Source organism: Nelumbo lutea, chromosome 1 (assembly GCF_056320005.1).
Source record: "Nelumbo lutea isolate HS-2025 chromosome 1, American lotus-T2T, whole genome shotgun sequence".
Lineage (NCBI taxonomy): Eukaryota > Viridiplantae > Streptophyta > Magnoliopsida > Proteales > Nelumbonaceae > Nelumbo > Nelumbo lutea.
In genome coordinates this window covers 6,692,707-6,718,847 of record NC_142684.1, presented here as the reverse complement: position 1 = coordinate 6,718,847, position 26,141 = coordinate 6,692,707, and the positions used below count along the sequence as shown (strand labels likewise).

Here is a 26,141-nt window from a genome sequence, read left to right as displayed (position 1 = left end):
GGGTGTAGGTTTTCCCATTTATGTTGTTGGCACGTGGAGCAATTCTGGACAAAATCCCGAATAGAAGTCTTCATACCTCGCCAATGGAAATCAGCCCGGACGCGGTGTAGCATTTTTTGAACGCCCTCATGGGTGGAGTTATGGATGTTGGTGATGATGGTGGAAATCAACGGGGAGTCTGGCGGAAGATGTACCCAGCCCTTATATAGTACCAACCCGTCCTGAAGCGACCAATTGGAGTCGGCAGCGCTGGACTGGATCTTCTGGACCAGGAGCGACCATTCCGGAGACTGTGGCGTTGCCTTCTTGATGTCGTCTAACAGAGAGATCCGGGGTTGGGAAATTCTACACAGAGTCATCGCGTCTTCATCTCTCCAAGACAAGGCATCAGCTGCGCGATTTGAGGTTCTCGCCTTGTATTCCACCCGGAAATCGAACCCGAGCAGTTTGCTAATCCAATGCTGCTGAGGGGAAGTGGTGAGACGTTGCTCCAACAGGTATTTGAGGCTGTAATGATCAGTTTTGACGACGAACGACCGCCCCCACAAATACGGCCACCAGTGCTGGACGGCTCAAGCTAGACCGATTAGTTCGCGCTCATAGGCTGGAAGTTTCAGATGTCGGTCGGCCAGTCTGCGGTTGAAGAAAGCAATTAGGTGCCCTTGCTGCTGTAACACGGCCCCGATACCCATTCCAAAGGCATCGCACTCGACTGTAAATTCGAGAGCGAAATTTGGTAATTGCAGGACTGGGGTGGAAGACAAGGCATTTCTTAGTGTCAAAAAAGCAGCCTCGACTGCGTCATCCCACCGGAAGGAATTTTTCTTTAACAGGTTGGTTAGCGGGGCGGCCAACAGTCCACAACTTTGTACAAATTTAAGGTAGCAACCCGTTAATCCGAGGAACCCGCGTAAGGCCTTGGCTGATTGAGGCTTGGGCCATTCCTTGATAGCCTGAATTTTGGAACTGTCAACCGTCACACCATGCCCGTGGATGACGTGGCCGAGATAAAGAACTTGTCGCTCCCCGAAGGAGCACTTGGACCGTTTGAGGAAGAGTTTGTGTTGGCACAGGAGCTCGAAAACGGTCCATAGATGGTGCACATGCTCTACCCATGATTTGCTATAAACGAGGATGTCGTCAAAGAATACTAAAACAAATTTGCGCAGATGGGGCTGAAATACCTCATTCATCAATGACTGGAAAGTGGATGGGGTGTTGGAGAGACCGAATGGCATGACTAAAAATTCGAAGTGGCTATGGTGGGTCCGAAAGGTAGTCTTCTTCACGTCACTGGGAGCCATGCGAACCTGGAAATACTCGGACCTGAGGTCCAACTTAGAGAAGTACTGAGCACCATGCAGCTCGTCCAGCAGTTCGTCCACAACGGGAATAGATAACTTATCCTTGATCGTCCGGCCATTGAGCTCTCTGTAGTCAATACAGAACCTCCAAGTTCCATCCTGTTTTGCCACCAACAAAACCGGTGAAGAGAAAAGGGAGTGGCTCTTGCGTATGATCCCTTGTTTCAGCATCTCTGTACATTGTTTTTCTATCTCGTCCTTCTGTAGGTGAGGATAGCGATAAGGCCGGACAACGACTGGTTCTGAACCCGCCACCAAAGGAATTCGATGGTCGCATGCTCGGGGAGGAGGGAGTCCCTTGGGTTCCTGGAATATATCTGAAAACTCAGCGAGGAGTCTTTCCATGGCCGCCGATTCTGTCTGAAGTGCATGGACCTGTGGTGTCTTCTCTTTAACCTTGCAACCGTGCCACAAAACTTGCTACCCATTTAAGTGGAATGTCATTGTGAGTGCGCTAAAGTCCCATAAAATCGGGCCTAGGGTAATTAACCATTTGACCCCAAGAACAATATCGAACCCATCCAAAGAGAGTACAAATAAATCAGCAGAAAATAGTTCAGAATTGACCTGTATTTGGACGTTCTTACAAATTCCCGAACTGTGAACTCTTTCACCGTTTGCGACGGCTACTTGTAGTCGTGACTGGAGTTCCATTGGTAGTTTTAACTGAAGGGTAGCATGTTCACTTATGAAGTTGTGTGTGCTCCCTGAATCGACAAGAATGCGCACCGGATTATCTGCTATTTGTGCCTGTAACTGCATGGTCTGAGAGGTTTTAATACTAGTGATCGCATGGAGAGAGATCTCTGGCTCAAATACGACGGGTTCTTCTTCATCCTCCACTTGTTCATCGACTAGGAGGCAAAAAAGCCTCTTGCACCTGTGTCTTGCCGAGTAGAGGTCATCGTAGTTGAAATATTGGCCTCTCGCTCGGTGTTTTTCCATTTCTACCCTGGTCAAACGCTTAATGGGTGGAGTGGCCATGTTGCTTCCCGCACTTGTCACCAATCTAGAGGTGGTGGTTGTGTGAGATCTCAGTTCCCGGCTGGTTGTAGAAGAGGGGGTCGCTATCGCTGATTTTGGGGGTGCCCATGAGTTCAGTGGACGACCCATGTTGTAGGTCTCATGGCTGAGCTACAGCTTGCGCTCGAACGCGCGGGCTAAGTTCATGGTTGTAACCAAATTTGGGGGATTCTGCATTTCGACATCCACCCGCAGGGGTTCTGCTAACCCAGTCGTGAAATGTCCACCTGCTGGTCCGGTCGCACTGAGGACGCCCTCGCGAGAAGGGTTTGGAACTGGCGCTGGTATTCTGCCACCGTGCCGGTCTGTTTAAGTTAATCAACTCGCCTAGGGGGTTGCTGGTCATTGAAGGTTCGAACCTAAGAAGGCAATAGGACTTAAACTGGGGCCAACTGAGCCCGGGTTCTTCTTGTTCTAACCGATAGAACCAAAGTTGTGCTTCCTCTGTTAAGTGAAAGGTGGCAAGACTTACCTTATCTTGGTCGTCTGTTCGTTGATTCCGAAAAAACTGCTTGCACCGGTACAGCCAGCCCAAGGAGTCTCTATTGCCATTGTACGACGAAAATTCTAACCTGTTGTACTTGGGAATGATTGCGGCTCCTTAGCTAACGAACTGTTGTTCGTCGGAAGACTCCGACAGATCTGGTTGGCGGCCGCTAGTAGCTGTCCCCCCTTCAGTGTTCCTTTCCTTGCTAGAAAGGAGTAACTCCATCAAACGTCGCAGCTCCCTTACTTCGTCTTTGATCTCACATACTTCTGAATTGGTCTCCACGAGTTGGTGCTCGAGGTCATGGACCCTGGATGGCAGCCGCTCCAGATCTCCCATGACGCCTTGCTCTGATACCAAGTTGTTAAGGGCCCGAGAATAGGATCTCGTCACGGGTCGGTCCACGGGGAAAACCTCCTGTTTTCTCTTGTTCCTTCCTGCTCTTGATGAACCTATCTTGGCGCCTTGGTGATTTGTTCAAAAGATCACCAACTGAATATTCGATATCCTCATTCAATAATGGTGTCTCCTTAAATAGGAGATTACAAGAGTCCTAATCCTAGGGAGTCTCCTTGCTGAATAGGGAGACTTCCAGTTCTATCTTGCTAAGGATAGGATAAGTTAATCTTAATCTGATAAGTAACTAATAAGATAAGATAAGAACAATAAGATAAGAACAAGCAAGATGATCTAATCTAATCTAGATGAGACTGTTGTTGCCGAACTGGGTAGGATGAGAATCATTGAATCACTGCTGCTGCTGGCGGTGGGTCAGGTTCCTGCTGCTGCCAGCGACGATGATACTTCTTCCCGAGGAATGCATCCATAACACTAGTAGTATGAGACAATAGGAGTGGACATGTATTTCTCTTCTTTAAAGGCTATTGAGAGGAGATCATTTGAGGCTCCTGAATGGAAGAACCCTACGAATGCTAATTAGTATAGGAGAGAAATAGAGAAGAACTATGTTTGAGTTCTTTGCAAAGCTGAATCCGGAGTTTGGTTTAACTATTCAACATAGAGCTGCCATGGACTAATTTCTTAAGAGAGACCATCCTGCTCTTGCTACTTTTAGATACAAGCTAGGTAATGGAGGAAAGAGTATTAAGGGACTTGCAGAAGAAGGGAAAGCGCGGGTAAGAGTCCACGGAGCGTCGTTCAGGGTAGAAGTCTATGAGAAGGTCTAAGGGAGAGTGAAGTTTTTCTCAAATAATGTCTGGTTGCCAGTTTTTCAAGGCCCTCTCCCAGTGAAGTAGAGAGTTGGGCATCCTGTTGGTGGGGGAGGCCAGAGAAACTATGAGCAAGACAAATGGAGGGGAACAAAATGCTCTTAGTTTTCCCAACAGAGAAAAAGCGGTTGGTGTGCTGCACTTTGGTAAGTCCCTTTTCTACGACGTTCACATTTCTTTGTCCAGATGGAGCTTTATTGGGTGCAGCGAAAGACGAGAACTCAAATTTGGACATTAGTGGATTAGAGTTTTCAGGGTTCCCCTGCATACATGGTGTTTTCAATTTTTAAGGAGATTGGTGATGCCGTTGGAGGATTCATCGAAGCGGGTCCAAACAATCTTTCTTGGAGAAGGATGGACTTGCTATGAATCTCGATATGGAGCAAGGATCCGTAAGAGACATCCCAAAATTCTTGGTACTGGATGTTTTGGGTTCCAATTACCTATTGAGATTAGCCATGGAAGATGGTATTGGCAAGATAGAGGGTTGGTGCTTTGTTACAAGGACTTCGAGCAGTAGTAGCGTCCATGATACGGAAAAGTCTCCAGTTTTCAGGGGAAAAACACAGGTGAAAATCAAATTCCCCATTTGAATGTGAAACCTGACCTGCACATATCTAAGACCGAGCCTACAGGTAATAGCGGCTCTAGGCATCTACGTAGAAAATGACGCAAGAAACATTGTGGCCAGAATCTGTCTAAGTGTTCTCACATGGATGGGGATTGGGTTCATCCCACCTCCCATCGGGCGACCGAAACGATCTACCGTGGTGAACTCCCAGATCGTTCCATGGCAGCAGTTGTTGGTTCCTCCTAAGAAAGATGGTACTTGGACGAACAATTTGAATTTTGAATTGGTGCGTGGATTTTCTAGGTTGGAATTCCATTCGTGTTCGTGGATGTATGGAGGACCATCCTGTCGGGCTTCATGTCCACCTAGATTTTTGGCATTGATAGGCCCATCAAAATATTTTCTCTCATCCTAGCACTCATCTTTGGAGGCTCAGTGTTTGGACGCCAGCAAACGGTTTACACCTTCATTGGACACCTCTCATGAGGTTTCTCAGTCATTGGTTCTGTTGGAAACCATTTGGTAGCGGTTTAAGCCCATTCTTGGGCCTAACCTTGTGTCGAAGCCCCTTGTTGTATCAGGTGCAGTGTCTGGTCTAGAGTCCACTAGCCCTCCTTTGTGGACCTTAAAAGAAGGTTGTGTTCCTCTCTATCCAGATGAAGAAACAACCTATAAGGCAAGCAACCCGATTTGCAGGTCAAGAGTTAGTGAAGGTTTTAGGAGTCGCTTAGAGAAGACACTAAATTTTGGGAACCTTCTAGGGGTGACCTTTTGTATTAACCAAGAAGAGTAGGCCAGAGAGTGGTTCAAAAATAAAGAGCTTGAAGGGCTATCTACTGTTTTAGAAGACTTGGATGGTAGTTCGATTCCTGAAGAAGAGCCAGAATTCGAGAGTAATGGTTCAGATTGGTCCGGTGGCAGTTTGGACTATCTCTCAGGGTGTTGGAAATCGAAGCTTCTTGAGTTTTTCTATGATGTGAGAGTAACAAAGCCTCCCAGCGGTAGGCCCAGGCTCAAGTCTAAGCGTAGTGTAAGGAGTAGAGAAAGAAGAGGGAGAGGTAGATGGATTAGGGGTGGCAATTTTTCACCCAACCCGCCCATTTACTTGGCGGGTTGTGTTATCAACCCATCACCCAACCCACCCATTTAAATGGGTTGGGTTGGGTTGGGTTGGGTTGTGGATAACCATTACAAACATAAGTATTAATTCCTTAACCTTTTTTCTTAATTTTCTTCATTTGAATTAAATAATTTATAATTAATGCATTAATTTTCTATTAATTATTTGACTAGATTTAGTTTTGTCTAGAATCAACACACTTCACCCAACATAAATCCAAATCAATTTGACCCGAGTCCGAACCAGTTCAACACGGTCCAACCCGACCTAGCATATACCGATCCGGGTCAACTTGAATCCGAAATAGACCCCAGGCGGGATGGTTCGATATCGCTTGCTTTGCCCGGTCCAACCAGTTTTCACATATCTCGACCCAACCTGGTTCAAACCAATCTCGATCAACCCGAATCTGAAACGGTTCCAGGCGGGATGGTTCCGTGTCCATGTGCTTTGCTCGGTCTGGACCGTTGGTTCCAACCAATATCCACACAACCCGACCCGAATCCAGACTAACCTGATTTACTTACGTTGAACCGCTTTGGGTCAGTCAGTTTAGTCCCAAACCCACGCACAAACCTAATATGGTCAATCGATTCAAGTCAATCCAACATTGACTAGACTGGTCCGGTCCTGTTCGACTAGACTGATCTAGATCTAAACAGTCCGACCAGTTTGAACCTAAGTGGTTCGGTCAAACCCAAAATCCAAACATAGTCAAATGGCTTCACATGTAAAAATAGCATGCATGTAATGTGATTTGAACCTTCACCACTTGTGTAAATAGTAACTACAATTACCACCAAGCTATGACCAACTTATTTGTTAAAAGAGGGTTAGTTTATTTTTTAAGTCCATAAGTATTAAGATTAATGGGTTTGGGCGGGTTGGATTGGGTTAAAGTGGGTTTGGGCTGAACCCAACCCATTTAATTTTATATAACTGGGTCATTAATGGGTTGGCAGGTTAGATGGGTTGGGTTGAAACTCAACCCAAACCCAACCCAACCAATTGCACCGCTAAGATGGATGGCCTCTTTTTCTCTCCCCTTGCCTAACTAACATGTTCTAGCCATTTGGCATCTAGGTTGTAGGCCAGGTCCTTTTAAAGTTATTTAAGTTGTTTTGGTGTACTGGTCTCTTTTTGTTCATTGGGAGATGGCAGCTTGTGTGTGGAGTGGGCTCTCTCCTTTTTTTTGGAGGAGTTGTAGGAACTCCTAGTGTATACTCCTTGTATACCTTATTTTTTCTTTAATAAATCAGTAGGAAAAGTTTGGATGACCTGTTTTGATATAAAAACTGTAAAGAAAGAAGAAAAGAAAGAGAAGAAAAGGTTTCAGTTGAGAAAGAAAGAGAAGAGAGATAGAAGAGAATCTGAGAAGCTAAAATTAGGTCTAGCTGCCCCTTTCATTAGATTATATACTCACTAATAAAAGAGGGTGCAAAGACAAGTATGCCCTTAGTAAGTTGGCTACTTGCAAGAACTGAATAAGCACTCTTAGGCCCAATAACTCCCTAACTATGTTATGTAAATAAAAACAAGTAATATCAGGCCAAAACTCAACAAAATAATACCTTATCTTCTTCAAAAAAAAAAAGTATTAATATTGAGAAGGCAGAAGTTCTGTGTGACTATTGTAAGGAGCCCAAGCACACTTGTCCATCTTAAGAATTGGTGCAGGTTCCACCTCTTCTGGACCTAGTCCTAGTGCTCCTTTCATTACTTTTGCCAAGTGAGGTTTGTATTTGGGTGCATGCCTCTGCTCTTAGACCTTCAACAATTGATTTTGGTGCCTCAAACCACAAGACCAATATGTTCTCATTTTGTTTCTTGTAAGTTATGCTCCTGTCATCGTTTTCAAGGCCCCAAGGCGAGGCTAGGGCCTAGGCAATGGATTTTTTTAAGTAAAAATCACATATCCTAGGGTAGTTCCCTAGGTTCCATAACCAACTTTCTTCTATTGGAGGAAATAACCAACAGAAGGAAGAAAAATCTGAAAATAAGGGAAGACCGACGAGCAACAATTATAATGGACTCAGAAGTGGTGGACTGGTTAAAAGGTTTCGTAGATGGTCTACTTTTTGCGGAAAGAACACAAGGATGGGGAAATGAAACGACTTACAAAGGAAAGAGATTCACAGTAGCAAAAAAAGGAATAGAAATGGAGGATTTATAGTTTTAACAGAATTTTTTGTCAAGGGGAGAAAACAGATAATATGCCTAACAGAGGGACAAGCTAAACAGGGGTGGAGAACGGTTTCTGGAGCACTTGATGAATTCAACCAGAAAAAATGGGAGTTACTGGACAACGAAGAACAAGATAGAAGTAAAGAACTTAACTCAGGGGTCATAGGTGAGAGAATAATTGGGAAAACGAACCAGCAATATAATTCGTTCTTTCCCATTTCAGTACTCTCTACTGAAACCAGTTCGAAAGTAATGTGTGAGGGAAGGAATGCGGACTGGGGCAAGAGGAAAGTTGTAAAACTTAAAAAAGAGGTTGAAGATTGGCAAGAAGTGTTGTACATACTGGTGGAGTCGCTTCAGCCAAAGGAGAAAATCACCCTAATCCCGTTTGATAAGTGTAAGGCACTTCTGGACATGGCCCAACTCCAGAGTGAAAATAGAATACTTGAAACTTCACTTGGCCAGATTGCAGTAGAAAATTGGTCGCCCTCCTATAACGAAGTAAAAATCTCTCAGAAAACCCTAGTGATCAAGATCCTAGGTTTACCTTTTAATCTGTGGCAGGAACACATCTTCCACAAGATTGCGGCGGTTTGTGGAGGTGTTCTGGAAGGATTTTCTATGCAAAATCTTCTAGTGGTAAAACTCAAAGTGGCAGGAGCAAGATTGGAAAAAATCCCAAGAAGCCTGGGTATTTTCGCCGACAACTGCTGGAAAATGGTGTGGCTGGCGTCGGAAGTCGAAGCATCTCTCTGGAAGAGTTCGGAGGTTGAAGAAGGTGCTGACGTGGACTGTTGGAGAACATGTGGCATCAGTTGGGTGGACTGCCCAAAGGGCCCAGTTGAGCAAAATATTGGTGGAACTGAAAGGTCACGTGAAAGATTTAAGCAGAATTTATTAACATTCAAGGGAGTAATTTCAAAAAAATTTAAATGGGATCCGACGGCCCAGATGAAATCTTACGTGGAGTGCTGAAATCTAAAGGTGGGCCATCTCAAGCCGGGTCTTGAGTTTCAAGTCGGGTCACGTGACCCTTTAAAAAATCATGTGTGCAACTCCTGTGCACCTTTGGGGGACGATGATTGTGGTCTATCATCGTCCCCAAAGGCCTTTGTTCGTTCGTCTCGTCCCCATACAAAGGCGGCAATCAGAGATCCACCCTCCTCTTTCTCTGGTTGTCGGCATGTCATCGGCGCTTGGGATGAAGCTTCAATGGAGGCCAGCTACTGAAGAGAACTCCATGACACCTGAGAAGTCGATCCCTCGCTACAATAGGATCTCACAAGGAGACTCTGAAGATGACTCAGAATGGGAGGCTTTGAGAGATGTGGAAGAAGATGATGGAGACCTGCCATCAAGTATAGGCAGCATTAACTCAACAAAGGCCTGCAACTTCACAGACTTTGAAGCTCTCGGGACTGAACTGCTCTTTATCGGATATGCTGGTATAGAAATTTTGAAGATACAGGATACGGGGGATGGTAACTCTACTGCGGAGAGTGGGAGGCCTACAGGTGATTCTCAGAGAGAGAAGAAAATAGAAAACAGGGTAGCAGATTTGAGGAGATGGGTATCCATTGCAAATCGACCATGGAACCACTTGAGGAACAGCTACCCCAGCTGCGCAGGTGGACACTGTACCTGAACCTGAACCATCAAGGTTTGTCTTTGGAGTAATCGATGAAAACCAGATTCAAGATCAAGGAGTTTCTTTCCCCCTTCCTCTCAATCCAGTTCTTTCTTCGTCCCCACTTTACTGTCAAAATTCATTTGGTATTGATCCTTTAGTAATCATCAACCTTTGGATTTTGCAGTTCCAGCTGTTGAAACTTCACCGGTGGCGGATAATGACCCATGTACGATAATAAAAGAAGGTGGGGGAGGAGAAAAAGACAAAAAGGAGGAACAACTTGTGAAATTGATTCATGTGATGGATTTGGAGAAGGATGCTGGGGTAAATGAAGCTGTTGCAGGCATAAGAGAAGGAAAAGAAATTCTATGGGTTAGATGAGGGAGAAATATCTGTAGAGACACCCAAACTAAAAGGAAAGGAACGAAAAGACGCCAAAGGGAAATTCACCAAAGGGAAGGTCTATCTCAGAAAGGAGGCTGAAGATGACTGAAAAAGAAAGAGGAGAATGAATGAGGTGGATAGGCTGGCTTGTGGTGTTTCCTATGAGAAGTTTGTAAATAGGAAAAAGGAGAAAAAAAGAGGAGAATAGGAATTGGAAATAAGATCCGGTTGAGAAAAAAAAAAAAGTGGAATAAAGGTTCCTTATTGCAATGTAAGAGGTCTAGGAAGTGCAAAGAAAAGGAGAATTATTAGGAATGTGATAAGAAAAGAGAGACCGGTAATAGTCATGCTACAGGAGACAAAGCTTTCGGATTTGGATAGAAGGTGGATAAGAAGTATCTAAACTAGCAGGGATCTAAGTTGGTCTTTTGCCCTGTCATGAGGTGCCTCGGGTGGGATCCTTACAATGTGGAAGAATGAGTAAGTTGATTGTCAGGAGGAATTGATAGGACAATACTCAATATCAATAAAAGCCAAGAGGAGTGATGGAAGGGAGTGGGTGTTGACTAATGTGTATGGCCCGAATTCATATAGAGAGAGGAATACATTATGGGAAGAGCTAGCTGCAGTCAGGGGCATTTGGGAGGGTTCGTGGTGTTTGGGTGGGGATTTTAATGTAATAAGATAAACAAATGAGACAAACAACCCCAATCAGCCCTTAACAACTAGTATGAGACACTTCCATGGATTGGGAAGAGTTGTGGAGAACCTTAACACTGAAAGCCCAACCTAGAGTGACATCTGATCATTGCCCCTTAAGCCTCTACCAAGAAAATCTTATTGGAGGACCCACACCTTTTAGATTTGAGAATATGTGGCTAGAAGTTCCAAATTTTTTGCAAAAGGTAAAAGAATGGTGGTTAGAAGGTGGAATAAGGGCTAGAGATAAAGTGGTGAGTTTCTCCAAGAAACTGAAAAGATTGAAGGAAAAGGTCAAGGAGTGGAACAAAGAGGAATTTGGAAAACTTGAGGTCATAAAGGAAGAATTAGCCAGGAAAATAGAGGAAGTGGACCAAAAGAAGGCCCGAAAAGAGTGCGGGCTAGAGGATAGAGCTGAAAGATGAAACTAAAATGTGCAATTGGAAGAGATCCTAAGAAAGGAAGAAATTTCTTAGAGGCAAAAATCTAGGTGTAAATGGCTTCTAGAGGGAAATGAAAATACCAGATTTTTCCACTCCCTAGCAAAGGGGAGAAGACAGAAAAACCAAATCTCCAGTATAGAGGTGGAGGGAAGAGTAGTAAATGTAAAGGAGGAAATTAAAAGGTGCTTCATGGATCATTTTAAGTCAATCTTTGCATCCTCTAATGAAAACAATGCAGAATTGGGAGATTTACAGTGGGACTGAGTGACAGAATCCGAAGCTAACCTCCTAGAAAGAGCTTTCAGTATTGAGGAGATACATGAAGCAATTTTCTCGATGGATAGATCTAAAGCTCCGGGGCCAGATGGATTTTCAATAGCTTTCTATTAGGATTGTTGGGAAATCTTGAAAGATGAATTAATGAATGTATTTGTGGAGTTCTATCAAAAAGGAAAGTTATCCCCTGGAGCAGATACAACTTTTATTACTTCAGTGCCAAAAAAGGAGGCCAAAACCCCCAAGGATTGTATAAGATCATTGCTAAAGTTACAAACCGATAAGTCTTGTGGGTAGCTTGTATAAGATCATTGCTAAAGTCTTGGCTAGTAGGTTGAAAACTGTCTTGCCCTATGTTATCTCTCAGAACCAAGGAGCTTTTGTAGAAGGGAGACAAATTGTGGATCAAATCTTAGTGGCAAATGAATGTGTGGCAGCTAAGAAAAAACAGGGTGGCAAATGTTTGATTTGTAAATTGGACCTAGAAAAAGCTTATGATATGGTGGATTGGTCCTTCCTATTGAATCTTATGGAAAAGATGGGGTTAGGTGAAAGATGGAGGATGTGGATTAAAGAATGTATTAGCTCGACACATTTTTCTATTTTGATGAATGGGGTAACAAAGGATTTCTTCCAGGCTAAAAGAGGACTAAGACAGGGTGATCCTTTATCCCCATTCTTATTCACTTTTGTGGCCGGCCGAGGTCTTGAGTAGACAAATTACCAAGGCTGACCAAGGAAACCAATTTAAAGGTTCGAGGATGGGTAGATCAAAAGTGGTGGTGTCTCATTTGTAATTTGCTAATGACATAATCATTTTCTATGAAAGCTGTGATGAATCCAGTTTAAGGAATCTAAAAAGATCGGTGGATGAATTTCAATAGGCCTTCAAACTGAAAGTCAATTGGGGAAAAAGTTGTGTAGCTGGAATCAACATTGAAGGGGGAGGGGGGGACATCCAAGCCATGGCAAATCTGCTAGGCTGTGAAGTGAAAAATTGTCCTCTAGAATACTTAGGTATGCCCTTGGGTGGGAATCCGAAAGCTGAAAGCTTCTGGAAACCGGTGCTAGAGAGGTTCACAAAGAAGTTGGCAATGTGGAAGAGAAATTATATATCCTTGGGGGGAAGAATCACCTTGATAAAATCTACACTAGCAAACCTACCCACTTATTTCCTCTCCAACTTTAAGATCCCGGTGAAAATAGCTAGGAATTTGGAGAAGATTATGAGGGACTTTTTGTGGGAACCAGGCGAAGAAAAGAAAGATCATTTAGTGAAGTGGGGGCAAGTTTGTTACCTAAGGAGCGGGGTGGATTAGGTATAGGGAACTTATTAAAGAAAAACAAGGCCCTTCTAGGGAAATGGCTATGGAGATTCCCTTGTGAACAAGATAGGTTGTGGCATAGGGTCATTAAAAGCATTCATGGTGAAAAAGATAATGGTTGGGATGCAAAACTAGCCTCAATGCAGCTCCAAATTCTCCCTGGAAGGCAATCTTTGAGGTATATCCAAGCTTTCTTCAATTTATCAGGTTTCATGTTGGTTGTGGCAATAAAACTTTATTTTGGGAAGACCTTTGGGTTGGGTTGGGGATGTGCCTCTTATGGTCAAATTCCCAGACCTTTACTACTTATCAAATCATAAAAACAAACATGTTGCTAGGTTTGGTTTGCTTTCAAATTTGGTTATCTCTTGGGATTTTGGATTCAAAAGAGGGTTGAGGGAAAATAAATGTGAGTCTCTAGAGCTTTTGATCTCAACACTTGAGAGGGTCTACTTGGACCAATCTATAGTTGATTGTAGAGTTTGGTCCCCAACTTCTGATGGCTTATTTTCCTATGCATCTTTCTTTGGTTTGCTCACTCACAGTGAAAGAAATCTGGTCTAAACCAATCCCTCCAAAAGTGCAAGCTTTCTGTTGGAAAGTGTTCCTGGGGAAGGTAAACACTTATGATGTGCTACAGAAAAGGAGGCCAAACAATTGCCTCTCTCCTCATGTGTATGTCCTTTGCATGGGTTGTGGTGAAGCCCTAACCCACTTACTTTTATCATGTTCTTTTGCTTCTGGTATTTGGAATGTTGTTTGCTCTCTCTTTGGATGCAAATGGGTTCCTCCACAGGATATGGTAAGTCTATTCAGCCCCTCTTTCCTGAGTCAACAGAAGAAAAGAGGAAAGTGCTTATGGAAGGCAGCAAGAGCAGCTATAGTATGGACTATATGGGAGGAAAGAAACCTAAGGATTTTTTCTGGAAAAAGTAAAACAAAGAAGGAAGTTATTGAAGCCATAAAAATCAAAACTGCACATTGGGTGGAGACCATGGAGAGATTCAAAAACTATTCCACGAATGAGATCTAAGAAATTGGGCTGAAGTAGCACAAACAAATGCACTCAAAGCATTTGCAAGTATGGAATGGAAGCCACCGGCACTGAAAAAACTAAAACTAAACTTTGATGGGAGTTCTCTTGGCAACCCAAGAAGGGCAGGGATAGGGGGTGTGTTTAGAAATCATCTCGGTGTGGTGGTGGCACTCTACTTAGGACCAATAGGTTTTGGTGACTCAATTCAGGCTGAATCTCTAGCCCTACTTCAAGGTCTAAAGATGGCTGAGTAGATAGGAACAACAGACTTAGAAATAGAAGGAGACTCACTATTGGTCATTTCTTGGGCCAAAAACATCACATCAGTACCTTGGAAGCTCAAATTTATCTTCAGAGAAATTGACATACTTGCAAGGAGGATCAACTCTCAGTTTGGTTGGGTCAAACGAGATGCAAATGGAATGGCAGATACCCTAGCAAAACAAGGGGCAAATAAATCTTCATTGTATTGGGCAAAATTGTAACTGATTGCTGGAGATTGCAGTTTAGATTAATGTCTCTCCGCAATCTTTATCTATTGTAACTGAATTTCTCTGTTATTAATGAAAATTTCTTGCTGATAAAAAAAAAAAAGTTCTTGCTAGGAGACTAAAAAAGGTGTTACCACTGGTAATATCACAATTTCAAGGAGCCTTTGTGGAAGGGAGACAAATAATTAATCAAATCTTGGTAGCAAATGAGTGTGTAGCAGAAATAAGGAAAAAGGGTGGATAATGTGTGGTGCGTAAGTTGGATATAAAGAAGGCCTATGACTTTGTTGATTGGTCATTTCTTTTGGAGATTCTAGAGAGAATTGGCTTGGGGGAGAGGTGGAGATTGTGGATTAAGGGCTGTTTGTGTTCAGTGCACTATTCGATCTTCATAAATGGTGTAGCTAGAGACTTCTTTCCAGCAAAAAGAGGTTTGAGGCATGGTCACCCCTTATATCCCTTCCTTTCACCCTAATAGCAAAGGTGTTGAGTAGAATGATTATCAAGGCCGATCAAAACAACCTGTTTAGAGGGTGGAGGATTGGAAATCTTGACGTGTCATTTCTCATTTGCAGTTTGTGGATGATATCATTCTTTTTTGTGAAGGTGGTGATCATGAGAATCTCAGGAACTTAAAAGAGATTATTAACTCCTTTGAAGCCATCTCAAAATTGAAGGTGAATTGGAGAAAGAGTTGTATAGCAGGCATCAACGTGGAGAAGGAAGATTTGGGTAGTCTGGCGGAGATACTAGGGTGTGAAGTTAGACAATGACCTATGGAGTATCTTGGACTGCCTCTAAGAGGGAACCCCAGATCTAAAGTGTTTTGGAAACCAGTGGTCAACAGATTCACTAAGAAGCTATGCCTTTGGAAGAGGAACTTCATTTCGATGAGTGGGAGGATTAATCTGATTAGAGCTACTTTAGGCAACCTCCCAACTTATTTCTTGTCCACCTTTAGAATACCCTCTAGGATAGCAGGTCAGCTAGAAAAGCACATGAGGGCTTCCTCTGGGAGCCAGGGGATGAGAAGAGGGACCATTTAGTAAAGTGGGAACAAGTTAGTAAACCAAAGGAGAAGTGCTAGGTATAGGGAACTTGGTTCTTAGGAATACATCTTTATTGGGAAGTGGCTCTGTAGATTCCCATTGGAAAGAGATAGGCAATGGCACAAGGTCATTGAAAGCATTCGCGTGATGATGAGCAATGGCTGGTATGCAAAGGTGGATACCTCCTCTACCTCAAGATCTCCATGGAAAGAAATCCAAAAAGTATACCCAACCTTTCTCAATTTTATTAGGTATGATGTGAGGTGTGGGTTGACGCCCCTCTTAGTTCCCTTTATTCTGGCCTTTATTCAGTGTTTGACCACAAAAATCGTCCGGTCTCAAGATATGCCACTTTTTCTAAAGAGGGTGTAATTGGGATTTCGGGTTCAGAAGGGGGCTAAGAGATAATGAGTGTGAGGCCCTCGTTCAGTTATTGGATAAACTCCAGGTTGTTTTCTTGATCCAAACCATGGAGGACACCAGAATATGCACTACCTCCCCTAACGGTATCTTCATTTGTGCCTCATTTTTCAATTCACTCATACAACCTTTGGAGGTGGGAGAGAATTTCCCAGTGAAAGAAATTTGGAGTAAGTCCATACCACCTAGAGTTCAAGCACTGTGCTAGGAAGTTTTTCTTGGAAAGGTGAACACCTGTTATATACTTCAAAAGAGGAGATTGAATAGATGTTTGTCGACTCTGTCCCCACGTGTGCTTTCTTTGTTTTGCAAATGGTGAATTCCTTTCCCCACTTACTAATCTCTTGTCCTTTTCTTTTGTATAGTTGGGAGTATTTTTGTTCCCTTTTCGGTTGCAGGTGGATGGCTCCGCAGGATGTAGTGAGCCTCTTCAGCCCAAATTTCCTAAGACAGCCAACAAAAAGAGGAAGAACAATGTGGATGACAGTTAGAGCTATTGTGGTGTGGTCCATCTGGGAGGAGAGAAATGCAAGAATATTTAATGAGAAGATCAGGTCAAAGGAGTGGTGGAATTAATAGAGTGGCTCATTGGATAAAAGCCCTGGACATCTTCCATTGTTTTCAATGATTGACATTATAAGGGCTTGGAATGAGGTGGCTCACTCTTCAAAACAAAAGGAAAGAGAGATGATGGAATGAAAGCCACTGGAAAGAGAGAAAATGAAATTAAATTTTGATGGGAGTTCAATGGGAAACCTGGGGATGAGCCGGATGGCAGGTATTGGTGGTGTGTTTAGAGACTCCTTGAGTAAAGTGCTGGCTATGTATTCAGGACCCATAGGAGAAGGGAATTCTCTCAAGGCTAAACTGATGGTGCTGTTACAAGGCCTAAAACTTGCTAAGGAATCCAATTTCAGAAAGTTGGAAGTTGAAGGTGACTCAAAAGTGGCTATCTCTTCGATCACTTCTAGTCACAATATTCCATGAGTGTACAGACTAGCCTTAAGGGAGATAGACAGTTTGAGAGGGGACCTGAATGCATCCTTCAATTGGATTCACAGGACATCTAATGGGATGGCTGACACTCTAGCAAAACAAGGGGTTTTGAGGCAGCAATTATTCTGGGCTCTATTGTAATTTAGTTTTTGGACTTCTGATGTTCTGGGCGGATGGATCCCCAAGCTATTGTAACTTTTACCTCCCATTAATAAATTAATATATTTTGCTGATAAAAAAAAAGGGGGTTAGGGCCTAGCCTTTGCTGACCCTGAAATAACCCAAAAATGCCTCAACTCAACCCAATTGCCAAGTCTAGTTGGTGTGTGTGACATTTGCAGGTACACTTTAAATGAAGGAAGGTGGCACTAGAGACGAATCGACCACCCCAGTCTAAAGACCTAGGTTGAAGTAATCGAACTCCAATTGTTGACTCTTTCCATGATCCATCTTGTACTAATGATAATAATCTTAGCTTACCCAATTGTTGACTCTTTCCAATGTGCCATGCCCTTTCCTTCTGCATGTATTGCTTATCCCATACGTAATCATGTGCCCTATGATGTTCTATTACCTTTTCTACTATTCTTTTCTTTTTGATATTTCTTCTATGTTTGTTCCCCATGCTATCATAGGCGCAATGCAGGATCCTAAGTGGAAGGTGGCGTTGACACAAAAGATGGATGCCGTGATTAAGATCTGAACGAGGATGTTGGATGAGATTCCTAAAAGGAAGATTCCAGTTAGTTGTCAATAGGTGTACATGGTGAAACATAAGGTAGATGGGTCCATTGAGAGCCAAAGGCATAAAGCTTGACATATAATTAAGAGAGTGATTTGGTTGATCTCAATTTACTGTAATTTTTCTTTATCTTTATGATGTCAAGTCATATCTAATGTCAGTTGCATTTTTAAGACCATTAAAATAATACTGAAATAATAAAAACAAAGAGAATGTTTTGTCCTCTACTCTATTTTTTCCTAATGACATCAAGTCATATCATAATATCAATTGTCAAAATATCAACTTCCTTTTTAAAACAATTAGAATTCACTGAAATAGTGAGACATTATCTAATGCAATGTCATATTGGATCAAACTGTTAATCCATCACCAAGAAGGAAAAATGGTCCAACATCTGGTTCAGTTTTTAAAACATTGTGTTAGATAAGCATGACATAATCCTTAAATTCTTAATGAGATTAGTATTGCACAGAACAGTAAAAGGACTTACATCATCCTCCCTTAGCAAGGATTCAGGCAAAGACCTGTTGTAACATCACCAAAAATAATTATGTCAGTCAAATGTCAAGCAATTAAGTATCTGCGGGTATATTATAGACAAGTTACAGTTAAGTAAACTAAGAAAACCTATCTAAAATATATATCTATTGGATACTGCTACGATGATAATGCCAAATATATCTTCCATCCTCTACATCCAAGAAAGAAGTCAATGCAATTAAAGTGCCAAAGTGATCTCCATAGTTCAATACATCAAAGAAAAATATGAGAGAATTTTTTATCCAACCATTATTTACTAATGCTTGGATGAGAAAATCATGAGATGAATTCTCTTACACATTTTTTAAAAACTTGGGCCTTTTCAACTGCTTTTTCTTTAACTTTGGTGATGTAGGGAATCCCATCAACCACCTGCATCCAATTCACCCAAATAATTTTACCTCCTGTGAAAACAGCTAGAAATTTCTCTCTGTCCAGGATAAAACATCATGAAAATATTACAGAATTCATAACAGCAAAATCAGAAACAATGGTGTTATTGTGCATGTGAAGAGACTTGATGAATCCTATTAGTATAGTCCTTGTTGTACATTGTACATTACTTTTTTATTGCTTGTTCTTTCTTTCATCTTTATAAGGGCACCCTTGTAATTGTACATATTTAACTCTCTTTAATAAGAGGCCCTTTGGGGTGGGGTCGACGGTTGACTGATTCATTGAACACCCCCGAAACTGTTTGTCTTCTCTCTATTTGAACTAGGAGGTTGACATGGTACCAGAGCAGGTCCTACAAACCTGTCTTTGATTGAAATCTGTTATTAGGATTCTGAAGGAAGATCTAGGGCTGCTAGATTGACTAATTTGCATCTGGTTAGAAGTCCTCTGGAGGCTGTTCTGATCAGCACAAATTCTCCTCTGTTTTTTCTCGAAAATCACAATCAACCTTAAGTTTTCTCCTTTTTTTTCTTGATCAGATGCACCATTCAACTTGAAACTCTAGATCTTAAGTTGCCCAGGTCTGTCTTAAATATTTCTGCAATTATTTTCCAGATCGAATTGGATTTGAACGGTCTTCTTCCCTCTTCTTTATTTGACAGCCCTGTAAACTTACTTTTTTTTGGAATGACACCTGTTAACACCTTTGTTTGGCTTTTTTTTTTTTGACTGAGTATTGATCTCTTTGGTGCTGTTTGATTATCCATATCATTGTTATTAACTTTGTATCTGTATTGTCAGGGTGACTGCCTTGTTTTCTCCTTCTTTTGGCCCTGGGTCCGTTGCTGTTATCCTTCTGGACTGTGGCTACTCACTAAGATGGCTGACAAGGTTGAATTATACCAGTGAAATTTGATGGGATTGATCACAGCATGTGCAAGTTCCACTTTGATTTTTTTATTTTTTTTTTTGTTAAGGGAAAAGGCCTAGAAGGTTATCTGAATTCTAAAGTTACTAAACTTAATGAAATTGAAGCCAAAGCATTTTAACAATGGAAGCTTGACAATGGAAAACTAGTGTCTTAGCTTCTAAGTTCTTAGAGACCCATATTGTTGTACCTATGCGAAGAATGCAAACAACTTATGAAATGTATGCTTATTTGAAGAAAGCCTACCATTAAATCCAACATGTCTAGAGAGTATCAAATTGAATCTGAAACCTTTGCTTATTGTCAGGGGGACAAGAAGATATAGTAATATCATGCAGGATTTCTGGAATTCAGAACATAACCATTGCAGGTGACTCAGAAAATACTATAAAATGGTTAAGGGACAAGGAGGGGGGGTGGGACCTGCCACTTTTTGGCAGAGGCTAGGGACTCCTTGGACTGTTTAAATGCAAGTTTAGTTTAGATTCCTAGGGAACAAAACCATATAGCAGATGGTTTAGCCAAATGTGAGGTGTATTTGGATTATTTGTATAGTGACGCTTCCTCCTCTGTAATCTTTTGGGGTTCCTCCCCTGTTTTGTACATCTTCTCATGTACTTCTTCTTTCTTTAATGAAATTTGGTCAACTTTCCCTCAAAAAAGTTAGCTTTGTTAATTGATTGTTAGCATTTCGATTTTAGCAGTTAGCTATGTTAGTTGATTTGTTTTAGTTCATGTTATATTTTTATTTTTGATTGATTATTAATGTAGTTTTCCTCCTTTTTTATACAACTAGATATGGGTGAAGGCAATACTTCACATGAAAGTAATAAGAGAGATCCAGCATGGAAGTATTGCTCTCTACAAGACCCTAATAATACAACTCAGTCGCTTGCAAGTTCTGTGAAAAGGTGACTAATGGAGGAATCTATAGGGCAAAAGATCATATTATTGGTGGTAGGAGGAATGTTAAAAGATGTACCAAGTGCCCTAAAAAAGTTAGGGAAGAAATTAGAACTGTAAAAGAAAACATGGTGATGGAAGAAGGGGACAGGATTATAGATTTAGATGATTATGAGAATATGATTGAAATTGAAGAAGATGATGATGTACAAGTTCATGGTGGTGATGGGCATCAAAAACCTATTTCATTATCTAATTGTGGTGGTTCTAATTGATGTCCTAGGTCTTTTGAATCTGCTAGATCAAACTCCCAGCCACCCATTAAAAGACAAAAAGGGCCTATGGATAATTTTTTGACAACATCTAGTGCAGAACAAGTTGTAGAGATGAGAAGGGAAAAAAAGGGATGAAACAAACCACCATCAATGGAACATGTAATAAAGAAGGGAGGTGTTGATGCTCGGATTGGCCAAGGACAACACAGTCAATTCGTTGTGTTTCCTGGACGAGCTGGCTAGTGGATGAATCCAAGGGTTGTTGAGGCTGAGGGCTAGGGGAGCCAAAGGTACACTTTGGCCAAGGGCCGATGAGGTCTGCCCAAGGTCGGCCGAGGTCGACTGAGGTCGGCTGAGGGCGAATACCTGTGAGGAAGGGAACGTCAAAGGCCCCGAGTGCAAACCCAAGGCGGGGACTCCAACGGTCAAGTTAGTGTGAGCATAGCAAAGGGGGCGGACGAAGTCGCCAATAAACCAGGTGATATAAAGACAGGACAACGTTCATAGAAAGCATTGATACACCAGGTGATATAAAGACAGCTGAGAAGTTGTTTAATTTAATTGATAAGATGGTTGAGAGGATTAGTGAAAAGAATGTCATTCAAGTAATTACTAATAATGCTTCAAACTATGTTTTGGCTGGTAAATTTTCTAATTTGTTTATTTTATTTACAGTTTTTACTTAGTTTTTAATGTCTTGCTTCTTAAATTGTTATTTTGTGTTATTAGGAAAATATTTAATGGCTAAGTATCCTCATTTGACATGGACATCGTATGCTGCCCATTGTATGGATCTTATTTTGGAAGACATTGGCAAATTACCAAAAAAAGAAGACATTGGAAAATTACCTATTATCAAGAGGACCATTGAGAGGGCAATAGCACTAACGGGATGCATATACAACCATTCTGGCTTATTAAACTTAATGATAAGGTTTACAAATCAAAAGCAATTGGTTAGGCCAGCCAAAACCCGCTTTGCTACCTCCTACCTTACATTACAAAGCATTTATAAGCAAAAAGAACTTGAGCGAAATGTTCAATTCTACTGAGTGGAGTGATAGCAAATTGGCAAAGGAAGCTAAGGGTAGAAGTGTTGCAGAGACAACAATGATGCCTTCATTTTGGAATAACATTGTATATATACTTAAGGTGTGCAGCCCTCTTGTTCGTGTTTTACACTTGGTAAATCGTGAAAACAAGCCAGGTATGGGTTACATCTATGAGGAGGTTGATAGGGCAAAGGAAGCCATTGAGAAGGCATTTGATGGTAAAAAGGGAAAGATCTTAGAAATTTTTGAGATTATGAATAAGAGGTGGGAGTGTCAACTCCACCAACATTGCACGCAGTTGGTTTCTATTTGAATCCTAGATTTCTTTTTTTATTAGCAACACAAAATCGATCCCAATTTTTATTATAATTATGTGGAAAGAATTGATGCAATTGAAGAGATTATAAATGGTCTCTATAAAGTAATCATTTTTTCTTTTTTAATAAATTTTCCTTTTTACTTATCAAAAAAAAGTAATCCAAATGTTTGAAAGTGACAAGAACAAGTTGAATAAATTACCTCATATTTATATTTTACATTTAAATTTTAAACTTGTTAGTAATTCAATGATATTTTATGAATTCACAGATTCATACTAAAAAGAGGAATCGCTTGGATTAAAAGTGATTAAATGATTTGGTGTTTATCAAATTCAATCAGATGCTGAAAGAGAGTTTTCATTCACGTAGTTACACCGATCCCATCTCTCTAAAAGATATTGATGAAAGCAATGAATGGTTATTGGGAGAAATGGATAGGGCTGAAGATGATTTGGTGTTTGAGGGTGATTCATCGACATGGGGAGATGTTGCTTGTGCTTCTGGAGTTGAAGAGCCAATAAGATATACAAGATCTAGATGCTCAACTTCGCAGTTACAAGCCAAGTCAACCAATTCCAAAAGACTTAGCACATCAAGTTCCCAACTTCATTTGGGAGATGAAGATGAATTTGACATGGAAGAAGAAATATAAGAAAATGTCTTACAAATCTAAGGAGTACGAGATGATGTGGAACTTCCAAGTAAAGAAGAGGAAAATCATGAGGAAGAATGAGTGTTGAAATTTCTTTTTTTATCAATAACAAGAAACTTTATTAATGATGTGAAACTATGTGAAACTATGTGAAACTATGTGAAACTTTAAGTACAGAAGGAGGAAGGTAAAATGTTTTAACTCCCCACCAACAGAATACATTGGAAGAAAGTTAAAAATGAGTGTTGAAATATAGGAAAGAAGAATCAAGAATGGAGTAAATGGAGTTAATTGGACATATGACTTACTATGATTTTGAGATTTTGTAGGCAGTAAACTTACTTTGGTATAGGTTGTGCTTTGTGAATGATGAAAGAACCTCCTTTTTGATATTAGAATATTGATATTGACATATTTAAATACTTAATAGATAGCTTGTGGATTGTGGTATTAAAACTCAAGTTTAACACTTAATGTTTTGCATTAGTTACTACAATTTTTAAATTTTAATATTTTCAAATCTCATTACTTATTTTCTTATTATTGTAAGTGATTAATTTTTTATATTGATTTTGTTATGTGTGACCCATGGAAAGGATACTAGTACCAAGAGGTAAGTGTCTTTTAACTTCTTTAATTGTTTTATATTTATATTCAGTATTCTACTATTCCTGTTTCGTATATCTTCTTTAATCTTTATTGTTCCCAGTCCTTATTGGCTTATTCTTTAATTCTTTTATATTTATATTTTATACCGAATCATTGAATGCATTATACTGCTATTGTGTTATTTGTAGTCTTTGTCCTTTAATTATTTAATTCTGATTTCTAATTTCTGTAGATTGCTTATTGCATATTTTCCTGATTAACCAATTGAACTAATAATTAACTTTGTTTTTGAAATTTCCCTGATTGTTTAGAATTTTTCATTTCTGTATTTCCGATTGCATATTTTCCTGATTAACCAATTAAACTAATAATTAACTTTAGATTGTTGATTACAAACCTTACCTCTAATCTAAGTATCTAACCAATTGAACTAATAATTAACTTTGTTTTTGAAATTTTCCTGATTTGTTTAGAATTTTTTACATGTTTTTTATATTTTTTCTATTTTTTAAGTATTTTTAAAAAGGTGTGCCTCGCCTTGCGCCTCAGGTGCATTTGGACCCTCTCGTCTTTTGTGTGCCTTTCGCTTTTAAAACACTGCTCTGTTTTCACATTTACAATGAATAGAATTGCTTTCCAGTTCTTCAAAAAAAAAGAAGAAAAAGAAAGACATAAACATGTCTGTGAGAGTGAGACTCATAACTTGTCAAGAATCACACTAATCCCTGGTACAGGTAAATAAATACAAAACATTGGGGAGAAAATGGGACAGGCCTGAAATGTCCTCAGAGCTGCATAAATTGGAATACAGGGGCAATTTCTACACACACACACACACACACAGAGGTGGGTCTTTGAGCAAATTCCTGTGTCAAGGCGAGAGTTTGAAGAAGGTTCAAGAAGAGGAAGAAGAGAGAGAATGAAGCTGAGAAGAGTACTTTTGGAATTTTAAAATTTTTTAGAGTGCACATGACATCACCTGCTCAGGATAACTGACAGAATGCTAAGGGCTGGACTTAAATGTATATTTCTGAAAAGTCTAGGGTACTTGGATGTCACTCTTAAAAGTTCAGGATACAGGTACTTGTTGTAATTTTCCCATAGAAGTAATTAGGGGCTGGAGAGAGTAGTATGATTGACTCTTCTCCTTCTCCCTTTCTTCCATCTTCTTACCTCCTCTTGCTCTGAATTCTTTCCTACTTTTGCTGTTTTTTATTGATCAAACACAAACTATAGCTGGTTGTTTTTCTTCTATTGATGTATGCTGTCTTCCACCCTTGAAGACATTAAAACCTGAACCAATAAGCAAGGAAGAACATAAAATTTTATCCAATCAAAGCACTCTTCTTTTCCTAAGACAAAAACAGGGGCTTAGGCGCTATATTTTCTGAATTTTCTTGTCATGAACATGTTGATTTTCTTCTTCCTCTTTTTTTTTTTTTTTTGAGAAAGGTAATAGAGTATAAAGTATGTATTATAATTTGATGAAGATTATTGATAGCCGCTAGCAAAATCATTGCCGGTTGTTATAGAACATAGGGATGGTGCCCCTCAGTCGCCTAGCCTCATCTTATGCCTCGAGGATTATGACCAGCCTCTTGGAGGGTTGTGGACACACTTGTATATCCAAGAATTTATGATCTAATGAATAAAGCTTAACAGTTACTTAAAGTTTCTTGGAAAATTGTAAAAGTTTACATTCTTGAAGGTTGAAGCCTGTCCTTTGCTGTAATTGTTGAATTAAGCACGATGTATTGTTGCCAAGTGAAAACTCTTCACCTGGTTGTAATATTTTTTTTTCTTTTATTTAATAAAAATTCTTTTTTTACTATCAGAAGTTTAAAAACAAAAGTCAACAACAGAACTGGCCCCTTCCCCCGACATCCTACATTAGCATTTAAAAGTTATTACTAGACCCTAGTTTATATAATCCAGAAAAGCAAAATATACTGCAACAAACCATATCAAAATCCAAACCAATTTCTCTCTGCCCCTTCTTTGTTCTTACTTCGGCACTGCCCACGATTAAACAACTTTTGACAGAAAGACAACAAAGAAACCATAATTTCCCCATGCAAGATTTGAGCAACCATAATATGCACCAACCAAAAGACGCATTCCTCTAAAGTTACTAAATCAAGGTGAACCATACTTTATTTTATGAACAAAAAACATGTAAAACGAATCAAACAATCAAAAAGGTGACGGGGAGATAAGCTAGACATTAGGGCAGAATAGTCTGGAAAATTAAATTGACTGTAGGACACTAGAAATTCAGTATAAAACAGCAGAGGATATGAGTGCACGAATCCTCCTCTGAAAACACGTAGAACCAATCGAACAGACAAATGGGATTTTGGTGACGATGCGATAAGCTAGAAATTAGGGAAGCATAGTTTGAACATTAAATTGAATGTAGAACATCAGAAATTCAGTATAAAACAGTAGAGGACACACGTGAAAGATATAAAATTGCAGTTCAATCAATCAAACGCTGATACTGACCTCCTTTTCGAGTTGATCACCTTCTCTTCGTGTCGAATTTGATACCATATTGTTTTGCAATCCTCTTTTAAAACTTCCATCGTCAAGAAGTTGGAAACACGAGCGCTCTGTGAAGAGTAAACACCAGAACGCGTTACTTAAAAAAACGGTCGATTGAGCGTAATACCCTACCTCAACCAATACCTAATCACATAAAAAGGGAGTTTTGTAGAGCGCGAACCCTATGGACCCTTTGAAAAATGAACACGTCGTTTAGTAAGTTAACAGGAGTTTAATGGGACTGCTCGGTTAATGATAGTATAACTCGTTGAATCAGCCACTAAAAGACAAAATAATAAGTTAACAGGAGTTTAATGGAACTCCCCTTCCGAGAGTGCCACTCTATCAAGTTTGTAACTAGAACCGGCCACAAGAGTGATTACGTGTGTGACCTGGCTCGACGAACAGTTCAGCCTAATAGCACAACCGTAACTTGACGGGAGGGACCCG

General features: G+C 40.5%; 1 protein-coding gene and 1 long non-coding RNA gene across 8 annotated transcripts in view; one reads left to right on the top strand and one right to left on the bottom strand.

Annotated features, from left to right (window-relative positions):
• Positions 1-25,897, bottom strand: part of LOC148873355 (DNA double-strand break repair protein) — a 43,553-nt gene extending 17,656 nt beyond the window's left edge. For 2 of the 7 annotated variants that reach the window (XR_016107990.1, XM_088972367.1), the window contains exons 1-3: positions 25,653-25,893; positions 18,310-18,384; positions 17,963-17,996 (exon numbers count right to left, since the gene is read on the bottom strand). Coding sequence is in view for 1 of the 7 variants with exons in the window: in XM_088972367.1 (XP_088828493.1) it covers positions 17,963-17,996; positions 18,310-18,384; positions 25,653-25,732 (189 nt within the window). In the remaining 6 variants the exon portion in view is untranslated. Of the gene's footprint in view, positions 1-8,321; positions 8,417-8,525; positions 8,841-8,941; positions 9,072-17,962; positions 17,997-18,309; positions 18,385-25,652 lie in introns of those variants that run through there. The other 5 variants (XR_016107687.1, XR_016108059.1, XR_016108190.1 and 2 more) reach the window with 5 other exon arrangements.
• Positions 9,263-9,887, top strand: LOC148873356 (uncharacterized). The gene is made up of 2 exons (XR_016109016.1): positions 9,263-9,638; positions 9,793-9,887. It is a non-coding gene; the product is annotated as an uncharacterized LOC148873356 (long non-coding RNA).
• Positions 25,898-26,141: the final 244 nt, after the last annotated feature.